This window comes from Diabrotica virgifera, chromosome 3 (genome assembly GCF_917563875.1).
Source record: "Diabrotica virgifera virgifera chromosome 3, PGI_DIABVI_V3a".
Taxonomy (NCBI): domain Eukaryota; kingdom Metazoa; phylum Arthropoda; class Insecta; order Coleoptera; family Chrysomelidae; genus Diabrotica; species Diabrotica virgifera.
In genome coordinates, this window is record NC_065445.1 from 54,622,083 (window position 1) to 54,639,095 (window position 17,013).

Genomic DNA, 17,013 nt, shown 5'->3' on the forward strand with positions numbered 1-17,013 from the left:
CTTGCCACCTTCTTAGCCTAACTAGAGAAATTAAAATATGTATTTTGTTATTGCTGCCTGACTGGATACGTTCACATAGCGGTGATTGATTTATAGAATGGTAGTCGAGATCGCTGAAAGAGAGGGGACCAGAAACTCATTTTCTGCAAAAATTGACGTAGCACCTTCTTTGCCTGTACCCTTCAATTGTAAATTTGAAAGTGGTCTTAAATATTTGTCCCTTGTTTTTCTTTAGAGGTATAAAGCTTCGAGTTAGTAACGTTGTTTTTATTGTTTTTAGTGGTCTATTTTTACAACTCGCAGCTGATATGTATTCAGTATTGTTAGGTTATTTTACTACGAATATACTGACGCCTGAACAACTTTTTGTAAAATTACAGATTTTTCTCCAAAACGTAGTTCATCATCAATGGCATTAGAACTCTTCGTGAGTCTTTGCCGCGTTTACTATTGCCTTCCATGTTTGTCGATTCTTTGATACTATTTTCTATTGTCTCACTCCCATTTTCCCAGATCCTCTCTGATTGCGTCCTTCCACGTTTTATAAGGCGATTCTTATTAATCGCTTTAAGGCGTCCTTCCACCTTTTATAAGGCGTTACTCGTATCACATGTCCTGTTCATCTCAGTCTATAGGCCTTTTTACCTGTTTGCCAACTCTTTGCAAATTTGTAGATTTTTCTTGAAAAACGTGGTTCTTCATCAATGGCGTTATAACTCTTCAAAAGCTTTTGTCGCGTTTACTGTTGCCTTCCATGTTTGTCGGTTCTGTGATACTATTTTCCATTGTCTCAATCCCATTTTCTTCAGATCTTCTCTTATTGCATCTTTTCACCTTTTATCAGACGATTGTCGTTACTGCGTATAACATGTCTTGCTTATCTTAGTCTATAGATCTTTATAAACATCACTAGATTTTCGTTGTTGAAACATTTCACAATGTTTGGTGTCGTTTGTGGGCTGATAGAATCAGCGGCTCTTACTAATTCAAAAACAATAACGACGGTAATTTTACAATCAATCATGGACGCTATATACGTTCCTGAATTGAAGCGCCTTGATCTGAGGGAGTTGTGTAATTAACAGGATGGCACAACATGTCACAGAGTGCATACGGTTTACTGAGGACATCAAAATCATCATCAATCGCGTTATAACTCTTCGAGAATCTTTGCTGCGTTTACTGTTGCCTTCCATGTTTGTCGATTCTATGATACTATTTTCCATTGTCTCACTCCCATTTTCTCCAGATCCTCTCTTATTGCATTTTTCCACCTTTTATCAGGCGATTATCGTTACTGCGTATTACATGTCCTGCTCATCTTAGTCTATAGGATTTATACATCATTTATAGACCATCTCACCAGATTTTTTTTTCGTAGAGAGACTCTAACTTATTGAGGCAATGACGCTATTAAATCCAAAAAACTGACTGTTTGGTGTCGTTTGTGAGCTAATATAATCAGCGGTTCTTACTGATTTAAAAACAATACTTTCTAAGCACAGAATTCCTTTAAAAGAAGAATTCGTACTCTTTATGTTTCAGTATTTTTTTCTATGTTTGCATTTTTTATAAATATTTCTTCGTCAATATAATATTAAAGCTTGGTTTATTACGTGCTCCGAATAAATATTGAATATTAATAGGGACAGTACAAAACCCTGTCGTATCCACTCTTTTTATTTTTATATCTTCTTGTAATTGATCTCATACCATTGCAATATATTCGTACTATATTATTCTATCGGCACCTGGTAATCAGAGAAGTACACATATCGAAACTCTAATTTATAAAATGTTGTTCAAACTTGATTGGCAAGAAATAAATAAATCCATTGCTTGATTGTGGTACAGTTAAAGAATTTCGATCAAAATATCTGCGAATGTATTGTTTAGAAGAAACGTACCTTCCTTCTTATCAAAAGTCAGAAATGCAGTACTGGGCAGAGTAGAGAAATTGGTGAATCTCGGCAGTGAATATCAATGAGAAATGGGATCCAATCGAAGAAATTAAAAACCAAATATCAGACCCAGACAACTTCCGCAAAAATCCTGCAAAAATGAGAAAAGTCATTTGCCACCACGAACTTAGTAGTAACTTTCAAGTTAGAATGGCAGATTCGTATGTCTTTCCAGTACTATGTGTAGGGAGTAGAAATTGACTCTATGCTTTAACGCTTGAAAGACTTTGAGATGTGGATATATGGGATTGACTTGATGATTGACCACTAAAAAAATTAGCTGTAATAGCGGTGAGTTCGCTGTAAATATATTTTCAACGAATTGTATGCGAGATGTTCGCCAACAGTTAGGCTCCATATGCGTGCCCGGCTTTAGATAAGTTCGAAGGACCATTTTAAGAATCAGGTTGAAGTAAAATGAATGACAACATCAGTCTGTAGTAGGTCCCAAAATAGATATGGAATAAGATGCTGTAGCTGTAAAGATTTTAATTAAGTCATGTTGAACTATGTATTTTATTTTCCATTTTGACCACAAAAATGTATTCTAAATATTCAGGTTTTTCTAAAAGGCGGTCAATGATGTACATTTTTATTTGCGTGGACACACGGTAGACACATTGTCCTTGATAGATATACCTATAGCTTTGTTTATTAAAAACCTTTATAATGGAATTGAAACACAACCAATAATACGTATGATAAAATGCGCTCTACAATTATCTCAAAGTCAGAGATTTAATTAGTAGGTACTAATATTTTTCATAAAATCGGTCATAAAATGTTATGGTCTAGCAAAGAAATACCAGCCTGTAATAAATAGCGTAGTAAAAACAGAATCTGAACGATTAAACAGTTTTTTACCTGTAAGCTAGTAGTTAGGCAAATAAACTGCATTCCAGTAATGTAGAATAATTTTCTGTTAAAATAACAACTTTGTGCGTGCGTACAACGTCTATGTTTATCCTTTAAGTAATCAAAAATGTTGTAAGATGTAATTTACTCCATCAATTTATTTTATTTATTGTATATTCTACTTTGGTATGCTTGTCAGTAAAAATAAACAATTTGTAGTCAATCGTTTAGGGTTTCCAAAAGAAATTTCAGGTGTAAATGACATTCTTTAATTGAACAAAATTGATTATAATATTCATTTCAATCATGGTTTCCCCTTCATCAATATTTCCATCACACATTTCATTTCCTAATGTCTTACTTGCATTAATCATCTTATTGTACAATGTCTTAATCTATTTAAAACTATTAAATATAGTGTTTCAGGAACTTATCTTCAAATAGGACGATTCTGTTTGAGGAGACTCTGAAAAAAAAAGTAATAAACCAGAAGTAATTGAAATCGATTTTAAATTTTTACAGTTAATATTTACTTACTTTCCATGTCCGGACCAACAACTTTAAATTTTGTATTTCCAATGGTTGGCTACATAGATGGCCCTGTAATTTGATAAAATTAAGGTCTTTTTCTCTCAATTCTGTTCATGATAGTACTTGGTGACTATTCGGAATCGGGGGACAGTCGCATGTGTCGTTCTCCTGGTATGTCCATTTTTTCAGGTTACTACCCAGGCAACCAAATAACGTTTACAAAACGTTGAAAAGGCGTCTTAATTATCACCAAACCACGTCAGTTTATCACGTTTTTTCGACGTCGAAAGTCACGTGAATTTGTCCCACCACAATTGACGTCATTTTTATCACGTTTTAACATACGTCATATCAATAACGTAGTTTTTATGTCGTTTTTAGATTATTTTTCATTTTATGGTTTTAAAAATAGGTACACAACAATAATAATTCGTATGGGCATTGTTGGTATTGCAATTTTTCATTTTGTTTTAAATTCAGCCCATAGGCTGAAAGTAAAACCAAATGGAAGACTATCTAAAATGTATAGAATTACAATACCCTCAATGCAACAAATATAGGATTTTCACTTTTTATATATTATACTTATTGTATCAAAACTGAAACAACATATATAAACTAATAAATAATTTATTAACAAATAATTTAATTAAACTCGATAACACATAATTAGTTCATTAACAGAAAATAAACATCAAAACAAAACTAATAACATAACCTCAAACAGTTTTGAAGAAGAACTATTGCATTGAACTTGAGAAAAACGAACAAAAACCTCTTAATTAACACGTTTCTTCAACTAAATATCTAAATGAAAAGTCTTATTTTACCACACAAAGCATGTAAACAATAAATGAAAAATTTTCCTCCCAATTTTGTGACGTCAGACTTAGGGTATCAAATGAGAACGTGTTTTTAAACATATTTTAACGTCACTAATCTTACGTATTTAAAATCACCTACAAAAGACGTTTCTACGACGTAATGTTCAAACACGTGTATATATTCAACCAATAACTGACGTTTCCTCGACGTTATTGACGTCACTTGGTTGCCTGGGTAACAACGTGAAACTCCGGTTCTTAGTCTGTTTAGCGCTTTCCATATCGGATACGGCAAATTGTGTAAGGCTGTGACAGGTAGTTCTTTCAGGACAACAGACACAGTAAAACACAGGTTAAAAATAAAATAAATTCTTGACCGTTACTTGATGGAAGTTCATTTTATCTAACAATAAAACACTGAAAACGTTTGTTTTCTATACTTCCACAAAATTTATTATAACTATGTGACTACAGCTGTTTCGGCAGCCCGGCAGCGTGCTTTCTCAAGTGATTTAGTTTACTATGTGTTTGCCTTTTTAAAGTCTTCAACTGAAGAGATAGGGGAGCTGTTTGTATCGAGTTGGTCATTTGGAATTATATCTGTATTTTTTAATTTATTAATTTCCATATTCAAAATAAAGGCCTTAAGCTATCTTTATTAGAAATTAATAAATTAAAAGATACAGATATATGTAATTCTGAATGACCAACTCGAGACAAACAGCTTTCCACTCATAAACCTCTTCAGTAAAAAGGCAAACACATAGTAAACTAAATCACTTGAGAAAGGCACTCTGCCGAAACAGCTGTAGTCACATAGCTATAATAAATTTTGTGGAAGTATAGAAAACAAACGTTTTCAGTGTTTTATTGTTAGATAAAATAAAACATATTTCTATCTTCGCCCCGTTCTGGAGAAAGCTCCCTTGATGGATGTATCCTTACACTTCACTCCAGTATAAGGCAGTCCCACAATCAAAATAATAATTATACAGACACAGATACAACTCCGATCGGAGCTGGCGGTAGCTGTTCGCTCCACGGCTACACCGATTCCGTTCAATTACTAGCGGCGGATTACTAGGGAATTCCACCACTCAGGTTGGCCTACCTGTTCACTACACTGGCTGGCTAGGGAGCCTAGAGCTTGATCGACGCAAGACTGATTATTCTCATTCGGTAGTCTCCTTAAATACGCTCTCGGCTGCCCTACCTCGGATGCCTCGGAGCAGAAGTGGAAATGAGTGGGGTATCGGGTTGCGCAGGTGTCAGGGCGCGTACGGGCTCTGCTGTCATCATTACACAGCAGCCATTCCCTCTGAAGGGGCAAAATGTGTTGTGGTAGCTGTCGCTTGCCGTAGGTATATTCAGTGCATCTCTGGCGCTTCGGGGATGGACCTTGATTTTTTTAGAATACTTTTCCGAGATCTTAGTTTACTTGCCTGAGTCTGGCGGTCATATAAGGGGTGTTGTCAATTCGTTTCCTATTTCTTTAGTTCTACCTCTGACGTGACACGTCACCTGTCTTCTGTCATCCGCTTCATTTAAAGCAGGGTTCGCCCACGCTGGTACTCCAAACTCTGCGGCCTAAAAACATAATGCTAACGCAGACGTACGGATAATATGTAGTTGTGGTTCTTATTTTGTAATAGTTACTTTGCGGATGATATTATTTCTATCGCTTACTTTTTTCTTGACATATTGACAGTGGTATCGATACAGTTGTATCTAGACGTATGCCGAGATATTTTGGAGTCTCGTTGCGTTTCAATATCTGACGACGCCATTTCACCTCCAACGTCCTTCGGGCATACTCTTACACGGTTAACTTACAATCTATTAATTTTCGAATCAGTGCAACAAACATTTTCGAAATCAGTATTTTAAATTTTTATTTTAACAATCAAACTCTTGAAACAATTTAATAGAAAGCTCAATGTTCTGGGTAGTTCACAATAATGTTTATGGAAAGAAAAGGCGTTTTCAAGGATTCTAATTTATCTGCATTCTTCAAAAACATTCTTCTTGGCTGGAATCCAAATTGTAGTATTATTTTGGGACCTAGATCGCATTATTTATTTCCGACATTTTAAATGGTGTTGTATTATTCCACTTGGTGCGTGTAATTATCTATTGTATTATCTAAATGTACACTGCTGGCTGCAAAATATAATAAGCTAAATTTCGAAAGCAAAATAAACTGAAAGTCAAACAATTAGGAATGCACGTCATATATTTAATGACATCATAACCCAACAGTACAAACTTGATAACAATCAAATTCAACAATTTTTTCCTCATATTAGTTTTTTGCTACCGTTAAGTTTAGCAGGACAGCGATGTTGCCGAATAAAAGACAAATGTAGGTTACCAAAACAGCTACCGGCTACATTGTTTCTCTTTGTCTTGAAGAGTGTGAAACAAAGATAACAAGTCATGTTGTAATATAGAAGGTTATGTAATACTTTTGTTTGTTTATTTTTTTTTCTTCTTCTTTTATGACCTTTGGGAGCTGTGTCCATTTAAGCAGCAAAATTTCTTAAAATTAACGCCTAACTAAACCTACCATATAACAAAACTATTACGAACCTAATCGACCAATTAAGGATAGGGAACGGAAAGGGTTAAAAAATAAACTGTGGGTTTAACTGTCGTTAAAATAAGCTAAATAAATAAAATATAATTTGAAAACAATAATTTGACATTATATTTAACCTCCAATATTATGACAGACGTCAGTTACCATTTCCAATCTCTCCAAATATAATAATGACGTCATATAAACTCGTCACTAATTCTACCCAATGAAATGTTCGCTGTAATCGGAATGGCATGTCAGGCATGTCAAAAAAGTCTGATTATTCCTTATATATTTTTTCAAATTTAGAATATGGCAACAAGGGGAAAATTAAGTGCATTCCTTATTGTTTGAGTTTTCCTTTAAGAATATTGTATAAGACTAAAACATAAATATACATACCTATATTAGAGTAAATTGCAATCACGAGAATTATGATTATAATGAATTATTGTTTTTTTTTGGTTACGTCTAGTATGACACCTTTTCCCTTGTTCTTCTTTTGTCCTGATTTCGAATTCTGTCTATAATTTGTGACTTGTCTTCCATCGAGTTTCCTTCGCCATACCCTCTACTTGGCATGATGACTTGTACCATAATAGCGTTTCTATAGTACGTAAGTAGAATTATTATTATGGTAGTAGTTATAGTAGTAGTACCTATGTAATATAATTGCTTACATACTTACGGAATAAAACCTGTTGCGCAGGACGTCGTATATCCTAGTGCACCTTAGTTGTTTTGACAGAAGATCCATTAAATTCCAGAATTAATGATTTTTACGTTTGAGCCATGCTAACAAAACCCATTTTATGGAATATCATATGGGAATCGTTGATGAGATCTATAAAAAACGTATATGCTTCTTCAGGATGCAGTAGGCTATGTTTATACATACATTCAACATGTTTTTAAAACATATCTGCTCTGCGTATCTAATGGATACGCAGCTTTAAAAAAGAATTGTTTTATAACAAAAAAATCCGGCTCGAAAGACCATGTTGGCAATTATCTACCTTTAGGTGCTAGCTGAAGCATCTTTTTATCTACCGGCACCGAATACTATACCAGGACGCACAATATCTATTATTCAGATACCGCATTGTTAACACATGCTATTACAGATCATCGTGAGTGAAATTTACGAGATTGTCAATCATTTCAACACTGTAAAAATGTTTTAAAATGTTAAATTGGCTTATTATAAGTGTACATAAAATAAGTCGAGGATGCGTGAGTGAGAGAGAGAGAGAGAGAGAAATAGAGACGGTGTACGAGCAATAGAGAGAAAGTCAATTTCACAACATCACCTGGCTTTCTTTGGAAATCTTTAAAATGTAACTTTTTTAAATATAATGTGATAAATGTAGACGATGAAAAGGCATTCGTGTTATCTAAGTTCATGATCATCATCATACAGCCTCTGTGTGTGTCCAATGTCGAACATAGACCTCCTCATGTTTTTTCTTATTGTTTCTGTTCTGTGTTGTTGCAACCCGATTTGTCGAGATTCTCTTGCTGCCATCTCACCATCAGGTTTGAGATCTGCCACGAGTACGTCCATCGCTTCTTGTAATCTATTCAAGAACCTTCTTGGTCCATCTCCCGTCCCGCAATCGTTCTAAATGTCTCCATCACCATGTAAATTTTGTAATACGTTGTGACCTTCTATGTATCTCCTCATTTCTTACCCTATCTCTTATCTTTATGCCAAACTTAAGCGTTCCATTGTCTTTAGGGTATTTAAGAGTTGCGGCTACGCATTTAAGCATTGCTAAGACTCGGGTTAGACGTCCTGGTTTTGAAGCTGATGGGTACCTAATGTCATTAGGTACTATGTTGGTCATGGTCATCATTTTAGTTTTCGTTTCACTAATTTTCAGTCCCACTTTCCCTGTTGCAGCAATAAGTTCTTTCAACATATATTTAGCTTCCTTTAGGTCATCCGTTATCAACACTGTGTCATCTGCAAATCGAAGATTATTGAAGATATGTATTTAAATAGAACTAAAACTCATGAGTATAGAGTCCGTTGGAATTTATTTGATGGCGGCACCATACTTCGCTAATTGTTACTTGTTATGCGCCTTATTCGGCCTTATAGGACGAAGTGTGGAGGGCTCATTCGTCAATATTCGCTTCATGCGCACGCATAGCGCATAAGCACGCATAACCAATACGCCTATCCATCTAGTCGTCGGTTTTTGACCATAGATATAAAGTTTGTTCCAACTCGATACGAAACAGTTCTTAAATCGTTACGCGCATGCGCGATAACGAATAATTATGCGCAGTAGCACATTTTTTGTTCCTGCGCATACTTGTAACCGTTCAAGAACGGTTTTGTAACGAGTTGGAACAAACATTAGATATATAACTAAGTAGATTAGGCAAGGTATGTGCCGCTCTGTGCATCGAGCAATTATGTGTAACGCAATTATTAAGGATTGAGTGGTCTAGCCATCTTTGTCTGTCACATGCCCGGGATCGTTTGGTTAAAAGAGATAGATAGACCACCGACCGACTGTTTCCGCGTTACGCTTTTTTGCTTAGTATGCCTTGTTTACGGTTAATATGTCTACGTTTTTGACACACTTCAAATGAGCACTTTGGGCGCATACCGCGTAGCCGCATAACAAATAGCACATAGCGAACTGTAGTGCCGGCATGAAAATCTACCAATACTTTTTATACACAAATAATAAATAAATTATGAATGTCATTTACACCTGAAACAGTTTATCGATTCAATAAGATTATCGCGTTAGCAAAATAATAAAGAATTTCTTTTTGTATATTTTAAGGCCTCATCCTTATAACTTGGTCTCAAAGGCAAATAACAAGGAATGCGGAAAAGGCATTATTTCTTTAAATAACGTCTCAATCGATGGACCACACACTCTTATATCTTTTAAAAATATCGGCGTACAATGTGTGAAGAGAACTTCCATGGCTGCCTCTTTAGAACTGAGAGAGTCATTGGGTGTTGATCCTTTCTTGAGTAAGTGTACCATTGCAATTTATTTGTAAAATTACGAAATATAGAAAGAAAGAACACCGCACACATCTTATGGAAAATATAATGTTACTCAAATGCAATACAATTTACATGAATAGATGCGTCTGAATTTTGATTAACAAAGGCGTAAATTGATATAAATCAATCTAAAATCAAAAGTGTATGTACGTAAGTTAGAGAGAGAAAAGGGATTTCGTGAATCGGCAATTCCTAAATCTTTCTTCAGGTATTAAGGCAGAGGCTTACTCTTATCTTGTGGATAGTAAAGTAGGTTGATTTGGTCAGTCGGACCAAAATATGTATATAGTTTTTCTAATCGGCTTAGCTCACGCTGGGTTAAGATTGTTTCAATCGCGACTATACTAATAGTATTAATGAATAGCAGTTTTTTAACTTCAAAAATGTGATTTCTATAAACTTTAATTACAATTTACGCCATTATTAATCAAAATTCAGAGTTGGCGCAATTATATAAAATTATTGGAATTTCGAAACGAATCTGTTCATGTAAATTTTATTGCATTTGAGTGTCATTATATTTTCCATATGATGTGTGCGGTGTCCTTTAAGTTTAAGTTAGCAGTAGGTTATTAATCATGTTTAATCAGGCCCCACGTATTAGAACATAATCTAACTATATATTTTTATGTAAAATGGCAAATTTGTCCTATTGTAGGTACTTAATTTCAAGGTATTATAATAGGAGTAAACCTCAGAGTTATATAGAAGTTCATACTGTATCAAAATATCGTGGCCAAAGGTTAAACCTCACTTGGGGAGGTCCCAAGCTTAGATGTAAAGCCTTAGAAAGGAGTGTTTGCTCTTCAAAGTGTTCAAACTGTTGATCATAATCGTAATGGAAGATTCATGTGGTGCCCACAAAATTCCGATTTTCCAGAAACAGAACGACATAATTTTGGTTTTCTTTTTTGAAAGAAAAAAGATTGAGTAAATCTAAAGTCTGACAAAAACTTTTATGTACCCAGAAACGTTGATTACGCTTATGACTATTATAATTCAAAACGTACATATACAGATATTGATATAAAATAATGTCAAAAATCCTTCAAAAATGTGTTTTCAAGATAAAAGATAGGTAACCACAGGGTACAAGAGTCATTGAAACAATAACTATTGTTAGCTATAGCCGGTATGTCGGATATATGGTGCCCTTTGCTGGGCGTGAACAGGAACTATAAACTCAGAAACAAAGTAGTACTAATGGTGAACAGATGTACAATGACAAATGAGGTGTCGAATGAGAGCATATGAGCCAAAGATCGTACTAAAAGGACTTCCGGTTCCAGAATTGCAACCGGAAGTACTGCTTTAAATCCGCCGAAATGTGCAGGCGATGTATTATTCAACGCGCCTTAGCAAGACGAGACCGGAAGTGCCACATTACAGTCGCAGAAATAGTACATATTTATATTATAATGTATTTCAATCGACGCAAAGTTACACGAAGAATTCAAATATCGACTTCTGGTTTTATTTCCGGTCACGTTGGTTCAAAAACTTCGAAGTTCGATAGCTTGTTGTTCGACGACTTTATATATATGGAATCATTCTTGAATAGAAAACTGATTGGGGCTTGAAATAATCAATTTTCTATACACCTCTGAATATTTCTGGGGTTACTATTTCGTTGAATATCATGAACATCCAACGTCCAATGGGGGAAAATATAAATATGATCAGATAATAATCAATATAAACAATTTGAATAAAATTTAAACAATTGAATGAATCGCTTTGAAATTTTTGTGACATTTTAAGCACCAAATTATAACCCTCATTCTAAAAAATATTTGGATCATATGATTTCCAGATTAGCTTTTATATACAGTGCTCTTCAGATAAAACTATCCACCTTAAAAAATAACCTTTGAACCACTGATTTTTAGGGAAAGCGCAAAAGCACGTCAAATAATACATAATTAGGGAGAGACATTAGCCATATTTAAGCTTGCTGGAAAAGGCACCCTCTCACCCCCCGTACCATCCCTTAAATTTTTTTAAATTACTACCACCCTTTTTTTTATATTTAGATTCTCCTCATTGTACTGATTTCAAAAATGATTTCAAGTACTAGATCTTAGTTGTACTAATTTCAAACACAAGATGCTATAGTGATTACTTCATATTTTTATAGAAAAATAAATACAAAAGCAAGAAAACTGGATTGAAAAAAAATTATTTTTTTAACAGTTTTATTACAAACATTTAGAATGAACATTTCGCTGCCAAAAATTTATACAGTAATAATTTATTGTTCAAAATGTCTGCCATTTATTAGCTATATACTAATATATGGAGGTAAATGGCAGTCATTTTGAACAATTTTATTGTAAACATTTTTGGTAGTGAAAGGTTTATTTTAAATGTTTGTAATAAAATTGTTAAAAAATATTTTTTTCCAATCCAGTTTTCTTGCTTTTGTATTTATTTTTCTCATAAACTAATCACTATAAGCATCATATGTTATACATTTTTTAAATCAGTACAACGAGAAGACAAATATCAAATAAAAAAAGATGGGAGTAATTAAAAAAAATAAAGGGATGGTACGGGGGTGAGAGGGTTCCTGTCCCAGCAAGCTTAAATATGGCATAAGGTCTCCCAATTCAATTATTATTTAACGTGTTTTTGCGCTTTTCCTAAAAATCAGTGGTTTAAAAGTTATTTAAGGTGGATAGTTCTGTCTGAAGAGCACTGTATAAATTCCGTCTTGTTAATTAATTTGGGCCACGCTTGTTTTCTTAATTTTCTTATAAATACAGATTTTTGAGATTATTTTTATTTCGGTTCAAAAATTGTGTTTGGTTTGAATATATCTTGCGATTACGGATGATAAATTGAGTGTACCTATTACTTACTTTTAAAATATCTGAAAAATTTCAACAAAACATGTGAGACATTTAATAAACATCCTCTATTTGAATCTATAAATATCATTGATTTGGTTATAAAAGATTTTAAAGTTATTTGAGGTTCACGAGGAAAATGGTGAAATTTCGTCTGTATTTATGTGATGTTTTGTTTTTTCAATAACAATTTTTTAACACATGTAGGCATTCACTTTTAAATAAATGTAATGTAGGCGTTTGCCCAAGTAATAAATTGTGGATAATAAATGACAAAGGTATGAGTCATTAAATTTTGATTTTAATGCATGACTTAGTACTATTTACCCATTTTAATAAAACTCCATAAACTATATCAACCTGACACTTGGTTATTACATTACTTATGTAAATGAAAAAAATATATCTAACTATAAAGTAATTCAAAAAATATTGAATTGTTCGCATTAATAAATGTTCGTAATGAACGACCATGTTCACTAAAAATGTATAAAAATTATTAAAAATGTGTAGGGCAAGTCAAGAGATAGTATTTTTATGACTTTGACTGTTTAAATATTTTTTATACTGTTCGAATTAATTAATTGGGACAAATAAAAAAACAATTTAATCATAACATAAGTAGACTGAAAAATGTATATTGTTACAAAACTGACTTTTCTATGATCTTTTAGGCACTAATGTTTAGTTTTAGTTGACTTTATTTATTTTTAATAACTTACTTCTAAACAAATGAAAAACACTGAATATATATCTTTTATTTTACAAACTACGATGTCTAATTTATTTATTACACCAAATCTACTAATTTATCTAATTATAAATTAAAAAATATTCCGCGCCCGTTACATATCAAAGTACACCGACGGTTTCAAATTCGCAACTCCACTCTAATTCCAAAAATGTCTATTTATATAGTTATGTACAATTAGTCTACTGGTTTCCAGAAACATCGAAAGCTAAATATTATTTACAGAGCAATAAAAAAAGGTTTATCGATGGCTTTCTAGATACGCCGATTGTAAACAAGTTTCTCTCGCCCACAGAAAGGGTCTCAGACAGTTCGCCGCCAGAAGCTTCCGGAATTGACAGGGCCGGCCTGGGACCGTGACAATATATTAGTACGAAGTATGTCTTCCTGACCTCTCCAACACGTCTTGTAGACGAGGGCATTTAGCACAAAATAAATCGTTTTTAAATACGGCACCTGTACAACGTTTTGCATTTTTTTTATTTACATAAAGCCGCATCAACCATGGAAGGTTATTAGCGGATGTTGAACAATTACAATATAATTATTACATTTTATGAAATAAATTTATATCTTTAATATAACGTTTTGCATTGTGTTCAGGATGATGTTAGGAAAAAAGTTTTGCTATAGAAAAATGGGAGGAAATGTATAATTGCATTTTAAAGTGCATAAAATGCATCAAAACGTGCATAAACATGTCAAAATAAGCATATTAAGGGCCAGATCTTGTTACTCGGAGGGTTTTTGGGGTCGCTGAAGACGAATCTGTCATAAAAACCGGTCACAGGAGCACCTGGTGCCCAGGTTCACTGCTAAGGCAGGACATCTGGAGTTTCAAAGGTTTTCGGCACTAAATTGATGCAAACAGATTACTCGGAGGGTTTTGGGGTTGCTAAACAAGAATATGCCATCAGATCCGATCCCCGGGGCACCTGGTACCCCAAAACTCTCCAAACTCTAGAAGATAACATGCCTTACAGTGAACTTGGGCACCAGGTGATCGGGGTGTATGTATTTAAAAATCGATTTATTCGGAGGTTTTTAGTGCTAAATGCCCTGGTCTATTGACACTTACTCCACTAGCGAATATGTTCTTGACTTTATAATCGTGCAACCACACTTTTGTATGGCACTTATAATTTTTCCTTTTGTAGTGCAATTCATCTTAGCTAAACGTTTCTTGATAATATGCCATAGGTTCTCAATGGGATTTCGGTCTGGTAAATTATCAGGCCAGTCAAGCACTTCTACTTTATTTTCCCGCATAAAAGTCTGGACCAATTTCGAATTGTGACAAAGGACCAAGTCATGTTCAAATGGTCCATCAAGTGTTTCCATGAATGAAACACTCCTTGTGCATAATATTTCCAAGTATTTGGTAGAATTCAGCATGCCTTTAATATAAATTAGTGCCATTTGTTGTGAAAAAAGCCCAAAACCTTTTGGATTATGATCTTGTCGCAGAGATTCACTTTCACTTCATCTAACAAAACTTGATTTAAATCTCTGCACAAATAAATATGATTCATCACTGAAAATCACCTTTTTCCAGTCAACAGTCCATGATCGGTATTTTCTGGCCCATTAAGCTTTTTCATTATTGTCGGTGTTAGAAATTTGGTTTTTGCTTTTCTTGCCTTTCAGAAGCCTTTTCCGTATAGTTAAGGTACTCACTTCAAAATCAGAATCTTGAAATGTTCTTCTTTGTCTTCTTCTTCTCGTTGTCCTTATACCCTAGAAGATCTTTTACTTTTTATATCCATCTTTTACCCATTCCTTCCACGCCTTCCGGTCTCCTGCCATTCCCTTCATCTGTTGCACTTTTTTCCCTCTCTTGGTCCCGATATCCTGGATTTGTTCCATCCTCCTCTTTCTAGGTCTGCCCCTTCCTCTTTCCCCCTGTCTTTTGGCATCTGTCACCTCCTTTACTAGTCTGTTCTCGTTCATTCTAGTTATATGTCCAAACCAATTCAGTTTTCTTTTTCAATTTTTTTCTTTATCGGTTCCTGTCTTACACTTTTCTGATGTTTTCGTTCCTTTCCCTGTCCAGCTTCGTCTTTCCAGCTATTTTTCTCATCTGCTTCATTTCTGCTGCATTTATGGCACTTTTATGTCTTTTATTTTTAACCCATGTCTCAATTGCATATAGAAAAGTTGGTACTGTGATTGTATTATATACATGTATTTTTGTGTCCTGTCTGATTTCCCTTTTTCCAGTATCGTATTATTAATCGCATAAAGTATTCTCGTAGCCTTCTTTGTCCTATTTGCAATTTCTAAATCTAGGTTTCCATCGTTCGATATTATCATGCCCAGGTACTCGTAGGCCGTCACCACCTCCAATTCTTGTCCCTTACAGAACACTCGTGTTTCGCCTCCAATCTGGAAATTGAAATGTTCTTAAAATTCTTAAAACATTTGATTTTACCACATTAACTACCATAGTTATCTACATCTCACAATCGTAGACGTATGTTCAATAAGAGCGATTACTTGAGCACGTTTCGTAGAAGTAATATTCATCTTTCAACAAGCAAAAGTAACACGTATTGCAACGAACGCAATATTATAACCACCGTGTCCACGCAGAAAATTCACAATAATTGAACTACTGACACTGGTAGTACTGGCCCTCTAAAAACCAGAAAAAATTCAAACGAGTAAATTATAGCCAAGGTCGACCAGTCACACTGCCTCTAGGCAGATACAGACTGTTTAGTTTTCAATTAGATATACGCACCATAAATGGCAACACTGCTTCCCCGCTGCCCAACTAATGCACCAGATTCGCCCCGATCCATTCAGTCATTCGTCATTCTACAGTGGCAATGCAACTCATTATCATGAGCAATGTTGCCGATTTTAGCGCTTCCTTCATTGGGGTATATCTAATCAAATACTAAACAGTATGTATAACCAGTTTGATGTGATTCGGGACATCACCGGTAATCCCATACTAACTCAGATCAGAAAAATATGGTTGTCCCAATTAATTCGAACAGTGTAGTATGTATCTTAAAATACTATATCTTGACGTGTTCTGTACCTAATCTAACAAATCTTTATACCGTTTTAGCTGGATTTAGTCATCGAAATCAACCGACTTCGATTGACTTAAATGTAGTTAGGCTGTGTTTTCAAGTATTCTTGGAAGGTGATACTCCTGGAAAATTTTCAGTAACAGTCCCTCCAGTAGTCAGTGATCCCATTTACGATAAGAAGGCTATGTCAGATTTGACCATTATAAAATTGTCTGACTGTAGCAGTTATGTAGATGGGGGCAGGAAAGATATTATTCTTCTATGTGAAAAGGTTTGTTAATACATGTTTTTTATCTAATAATAATAACATTAATTATTATACATTACAAATTACAAACAAATAATTACAAAGGGGTTCTAAAACTATGATCTTGTGGCATATCTAAGTAAAATTCTGTTTATATGGGGTTAAGCCACAATCTTGCTCTGAATAGACCTTTCTACGCATCTTTTAACATCCACCACAAAAGTTAAGTAAAGAATTTGTTAAAGCATGAAAGGAAGTCTTAGTATAAATTGGAGGAAGATGGCCAGTATCATTAGAGATAATGCTATTGAAATACCTGGAAAAACGCCAGGAAAG

The 17,013-nt window shown here is 34.3% G+C and overlaps 1 protein-coding gene and 1 long non-coding RNA gene across 6 annotated transcripts in view; one reads left to right on the forward strand and one right to left on the reverse strand.

The window, feature by feature from the left end:
• Positions 1 to 17,013, forward strand: part of LOC114326577 (embryonic polarity protein dorsal) — a 125,777-nt gene that overhangs the window by 102,612 nt on the left and 6,152 nt on the right. For 4 of the 5 annotated variants that reach the window (XM_028274978.2, XM_028274979.2, XM_028274977.2 and 1 more), the window contains 2 exons: positions 9,554 to 9,750; positions 16,466 to 16,701. In XM_028274978.2, coding sequence (XP_028130779.2) covers positions 9,554 to 9,750; positions 16,466 to 16,701 — 433 coding nt within the window. The remainder of the gene's footprint in view (positions 1 to 9,553; positions 9,751 to 16,465; positions 16,702 to 17,013) is intronic. The other variant, XM_028274975.2, reaches the window with a different exon arrangement.
• LOC126881855 (uncharacterized) lies at positions 3,072 to 5,634 on the reverse strand. The gene is made up of 3 exons (XR_007697038.1): positions 5,283 to 5,634; positions 3,354 to 3,416; positions 3,072 to 3,282 (listed from the first exon to the last, which is right to left on the reverse strand). It is a non-coding gene; the product is annotated as an uncharacterized LOC126881855 (long non-coding RNA).